General features: G+C 40.2%; 1 protein-coding gene across 1 annotated transcript in view; it reads right to left on the reverse strand.

The window, feature by feature from the left end:
• Nucleotides 1-539: 539 nt before the first annotated feature.
• Nucleotides 540-20,356, reverse strand: part of LOC124613924 (probable deoxyhypusine synthase) — a 59,413-nt gene continuing 39,596 nt past the window's right edge. The window contains exon 9 of the mRNA XM_047142678.1: nt 540-681. Within this exon, the coding sequence (XP_046998634.1) occupies nt 583-681 (99 nt within the window). The 3' untranslated portion in view covers nt 540-582. The remainder of the gene's footprint in view (nt 682-20,356) is intronic.

A 20,356-nucleotide genomic window follows, 5' to 3' on the forward strand; every position in this document is an offset into this window, starting at 1 on the left:
CCAAATATTCTCTTAAATGTTAATCTTACTAGAAATTATGTACTGACAGCTCCTTGTCCATTACAGTTTGCAAATTTAAGAAGTTGAAAGAAATACATATGCATCTTTTATGTGATTTACTGTGCATACTGGTGCAACAGAAGGGCAACTTTGAAAAAAAAAAAGTGTTATGTTACTCTGGTAAATTCTGGCAGAACATAAAAAAATCTTGCAGTAAAGATAACAACTCACTAAATAGCAGGGGCACTGAATTGTCGACAGACAAAAAAATAAAACTTAAAACTTAATTTCATTAGCTTCTGGACGACACGATCCAGTACACATACACAAACATAAACATACTTATGCACACAGAACTCTAGCTCAAGAAAGGGTTTGTCTGAAAGCTACCAAAGTTTTCAGTCTGGCATGTGTGCCTGTCAAAGACTCAATACGTCTACTACTCAGTAAGTTGTTACCTTTACTCCTAACTTATTTAAAAAAATATTCTGTTTATGTAGAAGTCTTATATTTTAGATAAAAATAATAAACTGAAGCAATAAGTTAAAATTTCTTTTGTTATTCACAAAAATTAATAATACTTCAGACATCAGATATAGTTTTCTCTTTTGTGGCATGATACTGCTTGGCAAATGTTTCACCAACCAGAAGTGGAAATACCAATGATGCCTCAGCATAAACCTGGAAAGAGAAACCACAACTATTACTATTTTAAGCAATCTTGATAACCATAAATGTAACAGTTTCTTAAACAAATTTCACAATAAGCAAATATGAGCACAGGAAAGCCATATAGCTCTTTCACCCATATAGAAGGACTCACGTTTGAGGAGTGTGGTTCAAATCATTGTTATATAATTCAGATTAAGGTTTTCCTTTATTTCCATAGTTTTCAGAGATTACTTTTAGACCTTGCTGCCACAATAAAGAGATAAGTATTTAAAACTTTGTCATTTTTAAAACTGGGTTTAAGCATAGAATCTACCCTCTACTATAGTGTATGGAAAAAATTTGCTGGATTACCACAAAACACACTCAGTTTCGTATTGTGATCAAAATATTGTACCTTTCAATGGACTTTTGCACAAAGATACTGCTTGTTTAGATTTTAATTTCTGTACGATTTTAAGTTCTCGGATCTTGAATCACTCAATTTGGCAGTCATGAACAAAACAAAAGTCCCACATACCATACTGGATTGGCAGCCTGAGGAAATTATATGGCTGAGAATGGCCTAACCATAACCTGTGTATAATTCTTAGAAGCAACATTTTACTCTGTAATGGAATGTACACTGTCAGAAGGGCATTTCACAATCCTATAACCAGTTTAGATCAGCCAGTGTCCTTGTACATGCTGAAAGCAGTTTCTGTTTTGTTGTCAACAACACTGGAAACTGCTTGCAGGATATGCCTTTAGCCTGCAGATAACAACTGGTTGATCAAAATGACATAGTACTTTGAAATTCTTATGTGACAGTGTTGTAAAAAATATAATAACCAGGAACTTTTTGCAACAAAAGGCCTCTGTTTAAAAATTTGAAAACATAGCACTACAACACAGTAGTAAAACCAGGATGTCTTTTTGCAAGTGAAAGTTTAGTAAACAATTACCAGGGTTGCCACTGTTTCTGAAAATCAGGGAAGTTCAAATGTATCAGGGGGGCAAACAAAACCACCGGAAAATCTCGTTTTTGTCTCAGTAGATGAAATGGTTTGTTGACTGAGATGTCGTGCATCTTCATTGGTTGGGTGTAGCTGAGCACATGCGCCGCTTCCTTACTCCCTCGTTACTACTGCTTCTCCCCTTCCAGCCACTCCTGTCAGCTTGCAGTCAGTGCTGCCACCATTTTATGCCGCTGGCCTAGTTGCTGCTGGCGAGAGGCAGGGAGGTGTGAAGAGTGATTTGTTTGGATCTGATTCTCAGAGACTGTAGATGCAGCGGCCGGAGATGGCGGCCATGTGTGCCTGAGTTGTGTGTGAGTGATTGTGTGACTGTGCATGTGTTCTCATTTTCTGACAAAGGCTATGGCCGAAATATATTTGTGAGAGTGTGATTGTCTTTTCTATGTGCCTGTCTGCAGCTCAGCGATCATCTTTACGGTGAGTTGCTATCTATCCTCATTATTATTGATTCTCAGAGTATTTGCACAAGTTACCTGTTGCATGGATTGATCACTGCAGTCCCATTTCATCAACATGCTGTCTGTGACTCCTGAAAACATGCTGTCTGTGACTCCTGGATAGCTGGCTACATGAGTGGATTTCTGCGACAGGCCAAAATGGCAGGCCATTTCTGCAGGTATCTCTAATGGATGGGGCCTGCCAATCTGAAGCCCTTTGTTTCACACTGATGTACAGGTCCTGCCCATCAGATCTAGTCTCACTGAACTGCCTGCAGGCCAGGTCTGTTTGTATGTGGCATAATGCAGTGGATTTTCATGATTTATCCATGGACCAAGGACTGCTGTACTCCTCGGCAGGCCAGAGGCCACAGTCGATGAAATTCAGAAACTGCAACTGCTCACTGTAAATTTGTTGTGCAGTGCAGCGTTTTATAGACATTTAATTTATTGTAGTACATTTTGGTACTTTGAAAGTAGTTTATATATTAGAAAGTACGGACGATAAGAATTTGAAAATTGTGGCTATCACTGGTGGTTTGTACATTATGTACTCAAATATTTCTCGAAAGAAAACTCACATAATACCTGTAAAATAATAGATATAACACAGTTGGTAATAACCGACAAAATGAACGCAGTAAAACCAACACTTTATTGGCAGTCATCTATATTGTTACTTTACACATATCTTCCCCACCTTATACATTTCTTTCAAGAGGCCCTTCTTTTGGTTTGGTTAAGTGTGGCTCTCATTATTTCAACTAAGTCTTTCTTTGAACTGTAGCTTGCATCTAGTATTCTCTTGTTCATTATCTGTGAGACTCCTTTCTTTCTTCAACTCACATCTTGCCAGTTCCAACTTTGGATTTTCTTTTAAATACAGGTGTCTTTCAAATTTATTTTTGAAATGGTAATTTCCACTTTCTGAAGATCCTAGTTAACCACAGTGAGCCAGTGTCCTTTAATTTTTTTGTGTCCTCAAAATATATAAAAATCCACTTGGTCAGTCCATTCAGATTCATCTATGTTGTATGTCCATGGAACACACATCCTTTTCTGTATGGTGTGTAATCTTTTCCCTATAAAAGTACAGTTCATCATTGTGCCACCTTCTTAACTTGGAATTCTCTCTTACTGGACCATAAATAGTTCTTTTCTTGGCTTCTAATTTCCATTCGGACATATTCTGTCCATTGTGAAGCATTCTGCTATGTTACGTACCTTTGGTCAAATGACCGCACAATAATGTCTGAGCTTGGCATTAAAAATAAGTATAATTTGTTGTAGACACCTTTAATCAGCTGGTATGCCATTTCTATTTAGTTGTTCTCACAGCTGAAGACTTCTTTCTCAGCAATAATCATTTGTATCTGCTCTCCTAGTACTTGAACTCCTCTGACCACATGATCGTAACCTAATTTACAGTTTGTAACCTAATTTACAGCTATCTTGTCTGGCCACTGACTGTACACTGATCAACCAGAACATTATGACCACCAACCTACTATTGATATGAACCTCTCCACGTGACAGCAGTGTAGCATTAAGTGAGCTTTGTGCCTGTGTATAGAATGGGGATATCACATGATCTGTCTCTGGCCGAGGGCAGATTGTGATGATCCAAAGGCTCTGAATGAGCATTTCGGAAACTGCACAGCTTGTTGGATGTTTGAGGAGTGCTCTGGTGAATGTCTTCATCAAGTCGCAAAACCAAGGTGAAACCCGATCCAGATGTCATGGGGTTGGGCGGCCACCCCTCATTACATATATCGGATGTCGTAGGCTGGGCAGATTGGTAAAACGTGACAGGTGGCGCAGTGTGGTGGAACTAATATCAGACTTTAATTCTGGGCAGAGTACAAGTGTGTGTGAACAAACAGTGCACTGAACACTCCTAAGTATGGGCTTCCACAGCCGACAACCCATGCACATGCCATTGTTAACACTACAACTGAAATAGGAACATGACCACTGGCACTGCACATTGGCACAATGGTAGAGCACTGCATGTTCTGATGTATCCCAATACCTTTTCCATCATGTAGACGGAAGGATATGAATCTGTCGCCTTCCAGGAGAACAGATCCTTGACACCTATACTGCGGAAGAGAGACACGCTGGCGGCAGCTTCATTATGCTCTGGAGAACATTCACATGGGCATCCACGGGTCCAGTGGAGATTGTACAATGCACCATGATGGTGAAGGAGTATTGTACAATGGTTGCAGACCACGTACACCCCTTCATGATGATCATGTTTCCTGATGGCAGTGGCATTTTTTCAACAAGATAATACATCATGTCACAAGGTAATACATCATGTCACAAGGCCAGGAGTGTGATGGAGCGGTTCGAGGAACAAAGTGGCGAGTTCCAATTGACGTGTCAGCCCCCCCACCCCCACCCCTCCCCCAACTCATCAGATCGGAGCCTGATCGAACACCTCTGGGGTCAGATTCAACATGGCAACAGAGCTCTTCACCCCCTCCCCAAAATTTACGGAAAACAGGTGACTTGTGTGTGCAGTTGTGGTGTCCAGTGACCTACCAAGGCCTCACTGCTTTCATGGAATGAGGTGTCACCACTGCTATCTGTTGCAAGGTGCATGTACCAGCTATCAGGTAGGTGGTTACAATATTCTGACTTATCAGTGTATGTCTGTTGTTAATATTGTATTATTAGTTTGTAAATGAAAGTAATTTACTTTACCAATAACTCTTTCCTTTTCTGTTAGTTGTATTTAATTAATTAGTTATTTACAAAGCTATACCACATCCCACTTTACGTTCTCATTGTTGATTACATATCATTAAGCTCATAATATATCTAGAAGTGACATACTATGGTCCACTACAGGAATCTAGATGTTGGGTCCAAACAAACTGCAGCTAATACGTTCTATGCAAGCCATCATCAGTCTACGGGATACCGAGACTACATTATGTCAGTTTAAAAAAAATTTTGCATTTAAATTTCTTATCACTGGTACTTCAGCACTATATCTCATGGCCTACAGGCTGGATCCAACCATTATCTCAATAGAAAGGCAGTTTGGTCTAGAGAAGGATGCCAACAGAGTAATTTATCATGTTTAGATTAGATTAGATTAGATTAATACTAGTTCCATGGATCATGAATACGATATTTCGTAATGATGTGGAACGAGTCGAATTTTCTAATACATGACATAATTAGGTTAATTTAACAACATACTTAAGTTAATATAACAACTTTATTTTTTTGTGTTTTTTGTTTTTCTTTTTTATTTATTTATTTTTTTATTTTTTAAATATTTTTTTTTTCTTAATTTATATCTAAAAATTCCTCTATGGAGTAGAAGGAGTTGTCATTCAGAAATTCTTTTAATTTCTTCTTAAATACTTTTGGTTATCTGTCAGACTTTTGATACTATTTGGTAAGTGACCAAAGACTTTAGTGGCAGTATAATTCACCCCTTTCTGTGCCAAAGTTAGATTTAATCTTGAATAGTGAAGAACAACCTTTCTCCTAGTATTGTAGTTATGCACACTGCTATTACTTTTGAATTTGGTTTGGTTGTTAATAACAAATTTCATAAGAGAGTATATATACTGAGAAGCTACTGTGAATATCCCTAGATCCTTAAATAAATGTCTGCAGGATGATCTTGGGTGGACTCCAGCTATTATTCTGATTACACGCTTTTGTGCAATAAATACTTTATTCCTCAGTGATGAATTCCCCCAAAATATGATGCCATATGAAAGCAATGAGTGAAAATAGGCGTAGTAAGCTAATTTACTAAGATGTTTATCACCAAAATTTGCAATGACCCTTATTGCATAAGTAGCTGAACTCAGACGTTTCAGCAGATCATCAATGTGTTTCTTCCAATTTAATCTCTCATCAATGGACACACCTAAAATTTTTGAATATTCTACCTTAGCTATATGCTTCTGATTAAGGTCTATATTTATTAATAGTGTCATACCATTCCCTGTACGGAACTGTATGTACTGTGTCTTATCAAAATTCAGTGAGAGTCCGTTTACAAGGAACCACTTCGTAATTTTCTGAAAGACAGTATTGACAATTTCATCAGTTAATTCTTGTTTGTCAGGTGTGATTACTATACTTGTATCATCAGCAAAGAGAACTAACTTTGCCTCTTCATGAATATAGAATGGCAAGTCATTAATATATAATAAGAACAACAAAGGAGCCAAGACTGACCCTTGTGGAACCCCATGCTTGATAGTTCCCCAGTTTGAGGAATGTGCTGATCTTTGCATGTTACGAGAACTACTTATTTCAACTTTCTGCACTCTTCCAGTTAGGTACGAATTAAACCATTTGTGCACTGTCCCACTCATGCCACAATACTTGAGCTTGTCTAGCAGAATTTCATGATTTACACAATCAAAAGCCTTTGAGAGATCACAAAAAATCCCAATGGGTGGTGTTCGGTTATTCAGATCATTCAAAATTTGACTGGTGAAAGCATATATGGCATTTTCTGTTGAAAAACCTTTCTGGAAACCAAACTGACATTTTGTTAGTACTTCATTTTTACAGATATGTGAAGCTACTCTTGAATACATTACTTTCTCAAAACTTTTGGATAAAGCTGTTAGAAGGGAGATTGGACGGTAATTGTTGACATCAGATCCATCCCCCTTTTTATGCAAAGGTATAACAATAGCATATTGCAGTCTATCAGGGAAAATGCCCTGTTCCAGAGAGCTATTACACAGGTGGCTGAGAATCTTACTTATCAGCTGAGAACAAGCTTTTAGTATTTTGCTGGAAATGCCATCAATTCCATGTGAGTTTTTGCTTTTAAGCTTGTATAACCATGTGTGGGAAAAGAATAACGTGCTGGCTGCAGGAACACAACCAGAGTGCCAAGTAACAGGAGTTCTTTCTCTTCTGTGCAACACAGGCCAGAGTAGTGAACACCTTTCCCGCCGTTACTTTCATTTCCTCCTTTCCTGTTAAGACCTTTGAAAATATGGGTACATACATGTGACATTAACCGAATTTGTCCGAGTTTCGATTAAATGCTATGCGTTTAAAGTTGTTAGGAGATGCATTTGAAGCTGTCAGCAGATGCTTGAACATACTTTGAGTCAGTGGAGACTTTGAAAAAAGCTGGCAGTTTTAATGCGTTAGCTTAGAGGCTAGCAGCCTAGTAGACCTACACGCACGATTTGTCATCGGGACAAGCTGTCCATCCTTCAACAGTGGTCAGGAGAAGATTTTTAAGCTTCTGCCAATCGTATACACTTGGTTTCATACCATGAACAAACACTGGGGTCAGACCAAACAGGAAATGACGCATTGCATGAGGTAGCACAGGCTCAGGCAGTAGAAGTATTTATTATGGGAATGGACTCATGGATTGGTAGGGAGATAAAAATGGTGACTCTCGCCTTTGCAAGAAGCTTTCTGTTTCTTAGTGGTGAGAGAGGCTCGTTGTTTAGCCTCATTTTCTTCGCATGACAATGACTCCTGCTGCAGGTTCACAATTGGAATGAACTGTGGGCATTGCAAGCAGTTAAGCCATATTGCCAAAATGTGTCATACTCCTTGGTGCACCTATTGTAGAGAGAGCAGTCACTTTAGTATGAATTACTACTGGTGACGCGATAGACCGAACCAAAGTCGGGGAGAATTTCAAAGTTTTAGACGGAATGTACCGTCAGGGCAAATGCAGAAGATCTAGCATTACCAACACTATGCGCTCCAATTAAGGTCAGTCAACACTGTTAGTTTTCACAGGTCGACAGAGGTGACAAAAGGTAACATTTGGGAAAACCAGTTAGAGTTTTGGTGGACAGGGGTACTCAGGTGAGCTTAATACTTTTGCCCCCTGGCAGAAAGCAGGTGTTGAAGCTGCATTGCTGTCATGTTAGTGAACTGCAGCCAGACTATCAATACTTTGGGAACGTGCTGTGCTGTGATAGACAGAAGTATGACTTTGAGATGGAGGTGTTCAGAAAAAGGGGACAAAACTTGATGTCACTCTTGCGAAATACTCCTGCGTTACTTCCAGGGCAGCATTGACTTTAGGTAGCAGTGATACAATAAACCAATTTGGAGGCGACATCGCTATGAAGTCACAAATACCTTATGGAGAAACAAGTATTCTGCAAGATTACATTAAATGACGTACCTTGAAAGCCATACTAAGGGGTACCCAGAAGAAACCAAACTAATTTTTTGGTGGGCAGAGCTTTTGCAGTACCACAATTTGCTGCAAGGAGTGCATAGAGTGAACATTCCAGAGTCAGTAAGTTGAGTGCTGTCGTTATAGGAGGCCAGAACTAGTTCCAGCTGAGTTTGTAGTGACAACTGCTTTGTGTGATTGTCATTTTTGCAACGGCTGATTTTCATAAACAGCGTGCAGTGGTGAGATTCTACTTTTTGCTCAGAAAAAGTGGAATAAAACCTCTTGAAATGTTAAAAAGGCATACAAGGATGATGCTCTGGGGGAAAACTCAAGTGTTTGAGTGGTTTTTCTGTTTCAAAAATCGTGAAATGTCAATTGATGATAAACCTCAGTCTGGTTGTCCTTCCATGGCCCAAACACATGAAAATCTTGAAAACATTCATGCTATCATCAAAAAAGATCGATGACAGCCATCAAAGAAATTGGAGCTGCTGAGAATGATTTGGAGTTCAGTGCAGTGAACTGTGACAGAAGATCTGGGATAGAAAAGTGTGGCTGCCTGCTAAATTCATGCCAAGACTGTTGACTGCTGAACAAGAACAAGACTGCATGGAAGCATGCTGTGATTTGGAAGAAGAGTCCTGAAATGTTCTGAACATTTTTCAAGTTTGCCTTGTCCCATGAAAGTTTATTAGATAAAATAAAACATTAAACCAATGCTGGAACTAGTTCTGACCTCCTATAACGACAGCACTCAACTTACTGACTCTGGAATGTTCACCCTATGCACTCCTTGCAGCAAATTGCACAACAGTTCACAGCAGAAGCGGCCTGATTTATGGCAGTCGGGTGACAGGTTTTCCATAACAATGCCCCTGTTCACACAGCCCCGTCTGTACGACAGTACTTGACCACAAATGGTATGACCCATATTTCTCAGCCCCCGTACTCACCTGACCTTGCCCCGTGTGACTTTTTTGTTTCCTAGAATGAAAGGAATGCATTTTGCTGTTGTTGCTGAGGTGAAGAAAAACAATGACAGACGTGCTGTCAAATAATGGAAAATCCAGGGTAGAATGTATCAATTATGAAAAGAAAAGTTGCTATTCACTATATAGCAGAGATGCTGAGTCACAGATAGACACAACAAAAAGACTGTCACAAATAAAGCTTTTGGCCATTAAGACCTTCGTCAACAATAGATGTACACACACACACACACACACACACACACACACACACACACACATGCAAACACAACTCACACATATGACTGCAGTCAACTGAAATCACAGGTACTGTCAAGCATCACAAAAGATGAATTTAAACAACTGTTTTGAAAATTTGAGTAAAAGATCACACAAGTGTATTAGTGCAAGTGGAGAGTACTTTGAAGGGAGTTAAATGTTTGTTCTTAAAATGTGAATAAATAAATTAAAAAATTGGTTTCTTTTGGGTACCCCCTTGTATGTGTTGGGACAGGAAGAGTTTTCTGCCTGGCAACAAAAATCCAAGTGACTACCAAAACTGCTTTTCTGGTTGATCCACTCAGCTGATATGAAGTTTTAAACTGTTTCTGGGTTCATGCAAAACAGGGCCTCTTCAAGGCTGAGAGTGTGAATGGCAAAAAGTGTGTCTCAATTTGTCTAGATAATTTTGTAGCAAAAGATATTGTAGTTCCTCATGGAACAGTACTGGCTCGTTTACAAGAAGTATCTAATAGTGAATAGTCTCTGATAAGAGAGACAAAATGTTCAGACAGTTTGAAGCAATGCAGGAAGTGTCCCACAAAGAGTTTCAAGACATAGCCAATCGGAGAACTGTGCACAATCACACCACCCCCAAGAAACCAGCTGAAGAAAAATTAATGCATCTATATTGACCAGGTAGAAGCCCATTATGCCTGGCAATGGACAAATTCATTTGGCAGTATTTGCCTGCCACAGACTTAACACAACGTGAAATTCTGACCGATACTGCACAGCTGATAGCAGAAAGTCCGTAACAAATTCCACACTATTTACAACTGGTAGTTCATGGAAGCATTCAGCAGCAATTGGACACTGGGGAAACTCAAGCATCCTCTAGCCCTTGGGATTCTCCCATATTTATTGTGCCCAAAAAAAGAATTGATGGTGAGAAAACATACCGTCTCCACGTCAATATGTGAGCAGTGAACTAGGTAACTACATCCGAAACACATCCACTGCCTTGCATTGATGAAACTCTTGACTGATTAAGAAATTGCAAGTATTTTACCACACTAAACATGATATCAAGCTAGTATCAGATTCTAACTGCAGCGCAAGACAGACCTATGATGGCATTTGTTATGTCTTCTGGACTGTACAAGTTTCTCAGAATCCCTTTTGGTTTGAGAAATGCATCCATTACTTTTCAGCAGTTTGTGGATCTAAGAGCCTAACCTAAGTTTAAAGTTGGAAAAGGTTCCTTTTGCAAACTCTCAAACACAATACCTGGTCCACATTATAAGCTATGCTGGTGTAAAACCAGATCTGCACCTAAGAATGTTAAAAATCTAGTACAGTTCCTTTGTCTTGCTACTTACTACTGTAGATTTGTTCAAGATTATGCCACTGTTACAAAGCTGTTGACAGTATCTTTTAGGCAGACCACAGAATACGACATAGCAATGAAAATGATTAAAGATATTCTGACCAGATCTCTCTTGTTAACTTATCCAGACTTCGAACAACCATTTATTCTGCTCAGTGACGCTAGTGATTATGCTGTGGGTTGTGTCCTAAGCCAGGAGTGAGATGGTGAAAAGAAACCAATAGTTACAAATACTATCAGATCAACAAAATGGAAATTAATTATAATGCGACTGACACAGAGTTCTTAACTCTGGTGTTGGATGTAAACTATTTGAATTGCTACTGTACGGTAGATGATTCACAGTAGTCACCGATCATGTCATCTGACGGTGGCTTTTAAATCTGAAAGACGCAAGTAGTCAACTGATGTGATGGGCTTTAAAGCTGAATGAATATAAATATAGATTTGTTACAAGCGTGGCAGACTCATCAGAGAGTTAAAGCACTAAGCAGAAAGACATGTGTGTTGCGAGGAGACAAGGCTCTTATTGCTGTGTTGTGGGAAGCACAGGTACAATGTGCAGAATGCCAACAGTTTGCTACCCATCCACACTTTGTGCCTCAAGAAGGTAAGCTATATCGTAAAAATCCACAATGGAATTGACTGGTAATACCAAAAGCTTATTATAACACAATTTCATGAAAGTAATCAAGCTTATTACAGTGAGAGGCCAGCCACAAATGCGTGAGCAGCAATGGGAGTATTGGTAAAAAGGTGGCCAATGTGATACCGAAAGCTACACTCGCACCTTTATTCTTTGTGCACAGAGAGCAAAACAGACTAAACCCCGAATTCGACTAAGAACTCTACTTAAGGCTTCCATAGCTTTTGAGATAGTCATGAGTTTGTTTTGGCTTTTGGAAGCCCTGGTGTGATTCTTACAGACCACAGGAGAAATTTTATGTCTTTGCTTGTGCAAATTTTCAAGCTTTTGAGAATCAAGAAATGGAGAATGATTAATTTTCATCCTATAGGGGAGTTGAAGACAACCACAAAGACACCATCTTATTATGTTAACAAAACTCACATGATAGGGACAGGTATATATCACATATTTTATCCGCCTATAGCAGTCGGACCCATGAGTCGATTGGGCACTCACCTTATGAGGTCGTATACTTGGGGAAATGAATTCCCCTTTTGAATTAAGCATACAATCCACAGGGATCAGTTCAAGCAAAGGTTAGCAGACTAGCCACAGTACTTAAACTACTTGAGAAATGGTTCAAAATAATAATATTAAAGCAACTGCTAAGCAGATAAAGAGAGGTAATAAAGGAGGTGTACTGCTACTGCCCAACTGAGAGGGTGATTGGCTCTTATTAAGAAATGCAACAGCAGAAAAGGGAAAGACAAAGAAGTTCTCCCCATCCTACAAAGGCTGATACAAGACTTTGTGGCTGTCATCTACGACGCCAAGATACAGTCTGCAGACTGTAGTACAATTGCCCATTTTGACAGGCTGAAGCAGTATCATGGCCATTTGACACCCCACCAGCCAAAATTCCTGTGGATCCATCTTCAGTTAAATTCAATACTTTCCAATACATTAGGAAGCATAAAAACCTCCTATCTTCAACCTCACAATGGTATGAATTACACTTCAAACACCATTACTCTCTGCAGTTGATGACTGAGTTCAGTTTCCTCTAATTATTCTAACTGAGGTTTTTGTGCATTAAAACATGTATCTTATTGCAAAAGTATCCTGTTATTGATGGCCATTTAATGAAACCTGTTTCTTATACCTTAGTCTTTTCTTTCTGCATGATCCTACTGCAATCTACCTCACGAATGCTTCTCAGCTCAGCCAACACAAATATTACCATTGAATATCGGAACTAAAGATACCAATGTCTCTAACACTGCTCATAATACCTGAGTTCAATTCCCTGTACCTGACTATCCACTGTGGACTCCTGATCTCATCTCTCAAGAGACAAGAAAACCTGTAGCAGATGCACAATGTATCTGGTTACTGCAGAAACCAATGTGAGAGAAACACGTGGTTTCATACCTAAAATCTCATTTCATAGTGTCTTTTTCTTTTTTATACTAGCAAACTCTCATCTACTACCCAACCAGTACTATTGCTGTTAGCGCCACACCGTTTTCATGCGTTGTGTTGGACAAGTTGGGGAAAAGTTTTCTATTCTGCCAAGTTGTAATCTGAAAACAGATCAGAGTTGCAATGGCCAAGGTCCTTCTCCACATGGTACACTGAGCTGATGTCGCACACTTGGAGCTTGGATATGTCCATGTTGCACCTCATATTGCTGAGAGAATGGCTGTAGCCTCTTAAGTAACAGATCAGTGTTGTTCCTTGCACTGGCAAGATGGCCGTGGCCAGCACAAATGTCACCTCCTCCGTGACCCTTCCCTCCCTCTGAAAATATGCACGTTTTACTGTGCCATATGTGCAGTGTCCCTGTGAGATCACTATCCCTCCTTAATCCTCCTTTGCACATCTCTCCCTACATTACGACATTATGGTCTAGTGGCCATAATGGTTTGGCAATGTCATGAGCTCTGTCTTTCCACTATCTATATGTGGCCTATTGTTGATAAGTTTTCAAATGAAAGCTTTCAAACGACTAGTCACACCCACCAGGGCACAGTGACAGACTCTGAACATGGAATGGTAGTTGCAGTTAGATATATGGGACATTCTATTTTGGAAATTGTTAGAGAATTAAATATTCTGAGATCTACAGTGTCAAGAGTGTGCTGAGAATACCAAATTTCAGGCATTACCTCTCACTATGGGCAATGCAGTGGTTGATGGCCTTCACTTAATGACCAAGAAAAGCAGCATTTGTGTAGAGTTGCCAATGATAACAGACAAGCAACACTACATGAAATAACCACAGAAATCAATGTTGGATGTAAGATGAATATATCTGTTAGGACAGTGTGGCAAAAATTGGTGTTAATGCGCTATGGCATGAGGGCCTCTGTTAACAACACGACATCGCCTGCAGCGCCTCTCCTGGGCTCATAGCCATACTGGTTGGACCCTAGAGAACTGACATTTGAAGCTGACTGCCAAATGATTCTACTACAGCCGACATACATTGCGCACAAAGATAAGATATGAGAAATTAGGGCATACAGACAGTTGTTTTTCCCTCGCTCTGTTTGTGCGTGGAACAGGAAAGGAAATGACTAGTAGTGGTACAGGGTATAATCTGCCACGCACCATATGGTGGCTTGCAGAGTATCGATGCAGATGTAGATGACTGGAAAATTATGACCTGGTCAAATGAGTTCCAATTTCGATTGGTAAGAGTTGATGGTATGATTGTTGTCAGCAAGATAATGTGCAATCTGGTGGTGGATTCATAATGGTATGGACTGTGTTTATATGGAATGGACTGGGTCCTCTGTTCCAAATGAACTGATCATTGATTCGAAATGGTTAGGTTCGGCTACTTGGAGACCATTTGCAGTCATTGCTGGACTTCTTGTTCCCAACAACAATGGAATTTTTTTGGATGACAATGTGCAATGTCACCAGGCCACAATTGTTTGTGACTGGTTTGATGAACATTCTGGACAATTTGATCGAATGATTTGGCCTTGAAGATCACCCCACATGAATGCCATCAAACATTTATGGGACATAATCAAGAGCTCTGTTCTTGCACTGGCACCACTTTCACAATTATGGATGCCTATAGAGACAGCATGGCTTAATATTTCTGCATGGGACTACCAACGATTTGTGGAGCCCATGCGACATTGAGTTGCTGCACTAAGCCAGACAAAATGAGGTCTGACACTACATTATGAGCTATCCCATGACTTTTGCCAGCTCAGCATATGTTAGTCTGTATCCTATAGGTTAGCGAATGACACACACACACACACACACACACACACACACACACACACACACACACAGAGAGAGAGAGAGAGAGAGAGAGAGAGAGAGAGAGAGAGAGATTTTATTTGGGGGGGGGGCAGGAGTTGGGAGAGGGGCAGGTGAGTAGGATGGAGGGGGGGGGGGGGAGGAGGAGGAGGAGTTGAGCGGCAGGGGAACCCCCGAAACACTAAAGCCCCTATTGACAATATCTGTGCTTCATATCAGCTATATGCTGATTTTAACAGTTGTGTGATGCATCAGAGTACTGTTAATGTGACCTATCATATTTTAATTAGCAAGGAACATGATTACTCATTGAGAAAGTAAACTTTTTTTTGTAAATAAACAGTGATTCATGACAGTGTGATTTTAAAGTTTCATAGTGACAAAAAATGTAAATCCATTAACATGTTTACTCCCCTTTTGTGGACCTTCTACTACTGCATAGGGCAGGCTACTCCAGTTTGCATGCCGACTTTAGAGCAGCCAGACAGCAATGTGCACAGGGCAGGCAGGCATGAGTGAATGGGTGATGCATGGCCAGTCTTGGAGCTGGGCTGCAGCATACACTATCATAGTCCACTGGCTGAGCTCAGGCGGCCAGGGCTTGCCAAGAAGGTTGCACATGCACAGCATGCATGCAATCGTGCTGCCTGGCTGGTTGCCTACACCACTTGCATCTGTCTGTGAACGAGCTGATAAGTACTCGCGGGCACCCATACCCGATAGGGCAGCATTGGAGCAGCGTAACGTAGGGGCACGTTTTGTATTAGTGTATTAGTTCAATTTTGTATTAGTGTAACCCTAAGTTAAAAGTTTGTTACAGGAAACACCAAGGTGTCCAGCTTATTACATATTTTTCTTATGACAGTTGGAAAATTACACGTGGTTGGAAGAGTTTGGTTGTACACCCAAGGAGAGTTACTTTGACTAATACTAGTTGTTAGTATGTAAGTTATTAGTTGTTAGTACATGAAGCTTGCTGACACTTTTGTAATGACTGTAAATGTAGTTTTGGAAAGAGGTAATGTAGTGTGTCATCTGTAGGTCCTTGATTTTAAAAGCTGTCTGAAGTTGTTGAATGGCACTCCTCCAATCTCTTGTGTGCACACGCAGTGGAATAATAGGACTTATCTGTACCTTGTACAGTAAAGAAAGTTATTAAGTTTTGATAAGTTGTAACTGTTCAGAACGACATGATATTCCTCTCTAACTGAGTGAAGCTGGCACTGATTAGTGTCATATTGCGTACGAACTCTCATGCATTCAAAAGTTAATTTGATTTTCTCTATTTAATCAAGTGTGGTTTTTTGTCAGCATACTATGCACCAAGAAGAGTCATCAAACCCCATCCCTCACATGAGTGGCATTGTCAGAGACCCAATATCTATTGTACTTTATTCTAGTGTTATATTATTGCATCATGTGCATCATCTGTTGTATAGTAACAAAAAGATCCTTTGCTTTGAACTTAAACGTTCCTACTATTAAAATTCAGATAGCAAAACAGCGCGCGCACACGCACACGCACACGCACACACACACACACACACACGCACTCACACATGCGCGCACGCACGTGCACACACACACAGGGTGTTAGGAGTATAAGCCCACAGATTTTTATTGGTGTCTGAGGACAATGTACTGAACAACATTACATCAGTATTTACTTCATTTGCAGACTAATAATTACAGCTATGCTTTTACGGTTGGTTAGTATCTCCAAGTAAATGTAGCAATAGCAAGCCATTAATGCTTATTTTCCCCTGGGCAGCAGGTCAGGTGTTGCACTGTCAATGCACACATGCAGAATGGTTAGTCTACACTGACAAGTGTAGCCCATATAGTGGTGCAGTTACGACTGCACAGAAAACATCAGGGAGTAAATTATATTGTGTGTTTGCAGGAAGACTGTGAGACAGAGAGAAAAACAACTAACACGCCGAAGAGGATACACCGTTGATCACAATATCTGCACTTATACCCCTAACACTAGATACATATGTTAGAAAACAAAATCTGTTAAGTTCACAAATTCATAAGTCATACACAAAGCATTTTGTAAGCCTCTCCCTTTAAATGGTTAGCATCACTGCTGTAATGAGGAAGGACATGGGTTTGATTCCCGGTAAGTCTTCAGATTTTTCTGAGATAGAGCAGTCTGGAACAGGTTCCACTCAGCCTTGTGAGCCAAATGAGGAGCTACTTGAATAAGAAGGCAGTGACAATGTCAGGATTCATCTACTGGCAGTAATGGCTGGATAGATTAGTGACGTGCTGGTCACATGTCCCACGATTCTACATTGTTCCTCATACTGCCTTGTATGCAGTAGTGGGAAGTTGGAGTGGTGTTTAAGTTTAATATTGTCTGCTGTCTCCCCAAGGCTCTAGGCTCCTATTAGTAGTACAATTAACACAGAGATAAGATACATTCTTACATAAGGAAGGATAGGAACACAGCAATCAGTCACAAACCCAGTGGTTTTTTTGTTATTCTCGTATATCCAGATATAGCTATGAATAGCCATCATCATTGCTAAAGTACAAGGAAATTACAGAATCAGAACAGATTTATATAAAACAATAATCAAAACACCATGTTATCCAATAGCAATGAGCAATTCTACTCAACATACCATTTGAGTGAGTTACCATTTAAGAAACCCATAACAATTCATGTCCCCACATTACTTCCCTGCTGTATAGGCAGATGGAAACAGAGGTGATTGTCTACACCTAGTACAGCAGCCTCAGTTTGCATCATGTGGTATAAGTAATGCCCTCACATTACAAAAATTGTAATGCCTCCATATTATAAAAATTGCTCACCTAGTTTCATTCCAATATAGCAATTTAAAACACTTTTTTTAAATAAATAAATTTGGCAAGTATATTTACCATATCACCTTTAAAATACATTAAGACATTCTGATTTATGTGTTTGTTCATTCACTGGTTAGCCAGAACAGTATGACCACCTACCTAATAGCCGGTATGGCCACACTCAGCACAGATAACAGCAGCAATGTGTCACTGTATGGAAGCAATAAGACCTTGGATGGTTACTGGAGGGAGATGGCACCGCATCTGCACACACAAATCAACTAATTTCTGTAAATTCTTGGGAGGGGTGTGATGAGCTCTGATTACACATTTGACTGGGTTCAGATCTGACCAGTTGGAGTGCCAGCACATTAATCAGAACTTACCACCATGTTTCTCGAACCACTCCATCACACTCCTGGCCCTGTGAAATGGTGCAATGTTGTTGTTGCTGTGGTCTTCAGTCCTGAGACTGGTTTGATGCAGTTCTCCATACTCTATCCTGTGCAAGCTTCTTCATCTCCCAGTACCTACTGCAACCTACATCCTTCTTGATCTGCTTGGTGTATTCATCTCTTGGTCTCCCTCTACGATTTTTACCCTCCATGCCGCATTCCAATACTAAATTGGTGACCCCTTGATGCCTCAGAACATGTCCTACCAACCGATCCCTTCTTCTAGTCAAGTTGTGCCACAAACTTCTCTTCTCCCCAATCCTATTCAACACCTCCTCATTAGTTATGTGATCTACCCATCTAATCTTCAGCATTCTTCTGTAGCACCACATTTCGAAAGCTTCTATTCTCTTCTTGTCTAAACTATTTATCGTCCATGTTTCACTTCCATACATGGCTACACTCCATACAAATACTTTCAGAAACGACTTCCTGACGCTTAAATCTATACTTGATGTTAACAAATTTCTCTTCTTCAGAAACGCTTTCCTTCCCATTGCCAGTCTACATTTTATATCCTCTCTACTTCAACCATCATCAGTTATTTTGCTCCTCAAATAGCAAAACTCCTTTACTACTTTAAGTGTCTCATTTCCTAATCTAATTCCCTCAGCATCACCCGACTTAATTCAACTACATTCCATTATCCTCGTTTTGCTTTTGTTGATGTTCATCTTATATCCTCCTTTCAAGACATTATCCATTCCGTTCAACGGCTCTTCTCAGTCCTTTGCTGTCTCTGACAGAATTACAATGTCATCGGCGAACCTCAAAGTTCGTATTTCTTCTCCATGGATTTTAATACCTACTTCGAATTTTTCTTTTGTTTCCTTCACTGCTTGCTCAATATACAGACTGAATAACATCAGGGAGAGGCTACAACCCTGTCTCACTCCCTTCCCAACCACTGCTTCCCTTTCACGCCCCTGAACTCTTATAACTGCCATTTGGTTTCTACACAAATTGTAAATAGCCTTTCGCTCCCTGTATTTTACCCCTGCGCCCTTCAGAATTTGAAAGAGACTATTCCAGTCAACATTGTCAAAAGCTTTCTCTAAGTCTACAAATGCTAGAAACGTAGGTTTGCCTTTCCTTAATCTAGCTTCTAAGATAAGTCGTAGGGTCAGTATTGCCTCACGTGTTCCAATATTTCTACGGGATCCAAATTGATCTTCCCCTAGGTCGGCTTCTACTAGTTTTTCCATTCATGCATTATCTTGTTGAAAAATTCCACTGCCGTCAGGAAACATGATTGTCATGAATGGGTGCAAGTGGTCTGCAACTAGCATATGACACTCCTCGGTTCTCATGATGCCAACATGAATGTTCTCCAGCACATAAAGGAGCCACCACTAGCTTAGCTCCATCCTGCAGTACAGGTGTCAAGGAGCTGTACCCCTGGATGATGACAGAGTTGCGCCCTCCCATCGACAGAGCATGCACCACTCTGCCACTGCACCAATGCCCAGTGCCCATTTCAGTAGCAGTTGCCAATGTTATGGTGTTAACATTGGTACATGGATGTGGCGTCAGCTACGGAGGTCCATGATTAAGAGTGTTTGAGTGTTTGGTGCACTGTGTGCTCAGACGCACTTGCACTCTGCCCAGCATTAAAGTCTGATGTTCACTCCAACACAGTTTGCTGCCTGGCCTGTTTTACCAGTCTCTTCAGCCTATGACGTCTGACGTCTGTAAAGAGGGGTGGCTGCCCAACCACATGACATCTAGACGTGGTTTCACCATGTGTTGAAGACACTCACCACAGCACTCCTCGAATACCCGACAAGTTATGCAATTTGTGAAATGCTTGTGCTGAGCCTTCGGGCCATCACAGTCTGCCCTCAGCCAAACTCAGATAGATTGCATACCTTCCCCATGCTACACAAGGATAGCACAATCACTAATACTACATGCACCATATGTGTGTGTGTCCGCCTTCTAGCAGTCATTCCTCACCAGGGATCCTGCTATAGCCTGGATGGGGTTACACCGAAATTAGGTTGGTGGCCATAATGTTCTGGCTGATCAGTGTATATTAGTGGTGAAATGATCCACCAAATCTTATACAAAATATCATTACTAGGGCCAAGCAATTGTCCTATACAGAAGTGTCATATTACATTAGAAATAATAAACTGAAATTTGTTTTTAAAGATTATCTTGATGAAATATAATTTGACACCAATTTGAAAATCATCAAAAGCTAAAATCTAGTGTAGTTGCTACAGTGGCTAAAAGATGCAATACATAATTAATACAAAAGAAAGATTAAAAAGTTCATACAAATCAATATATGGAAACCTGTTAACATCATA

This window comes from Schistocerca americana, chromosome 4, assembly GCF_021461395.2.
Source record: "Schistocerca americana isolate TAMUIC-IGC-003095 chromosome 4, iqSchAmer2.1, whole genome shotgun sequence".
NCBI lineage: Eukaryota > Metazoa > Arthropoda > Insecta > Orthoptera > Acrididae > Schistocerca > Schistocerca americana.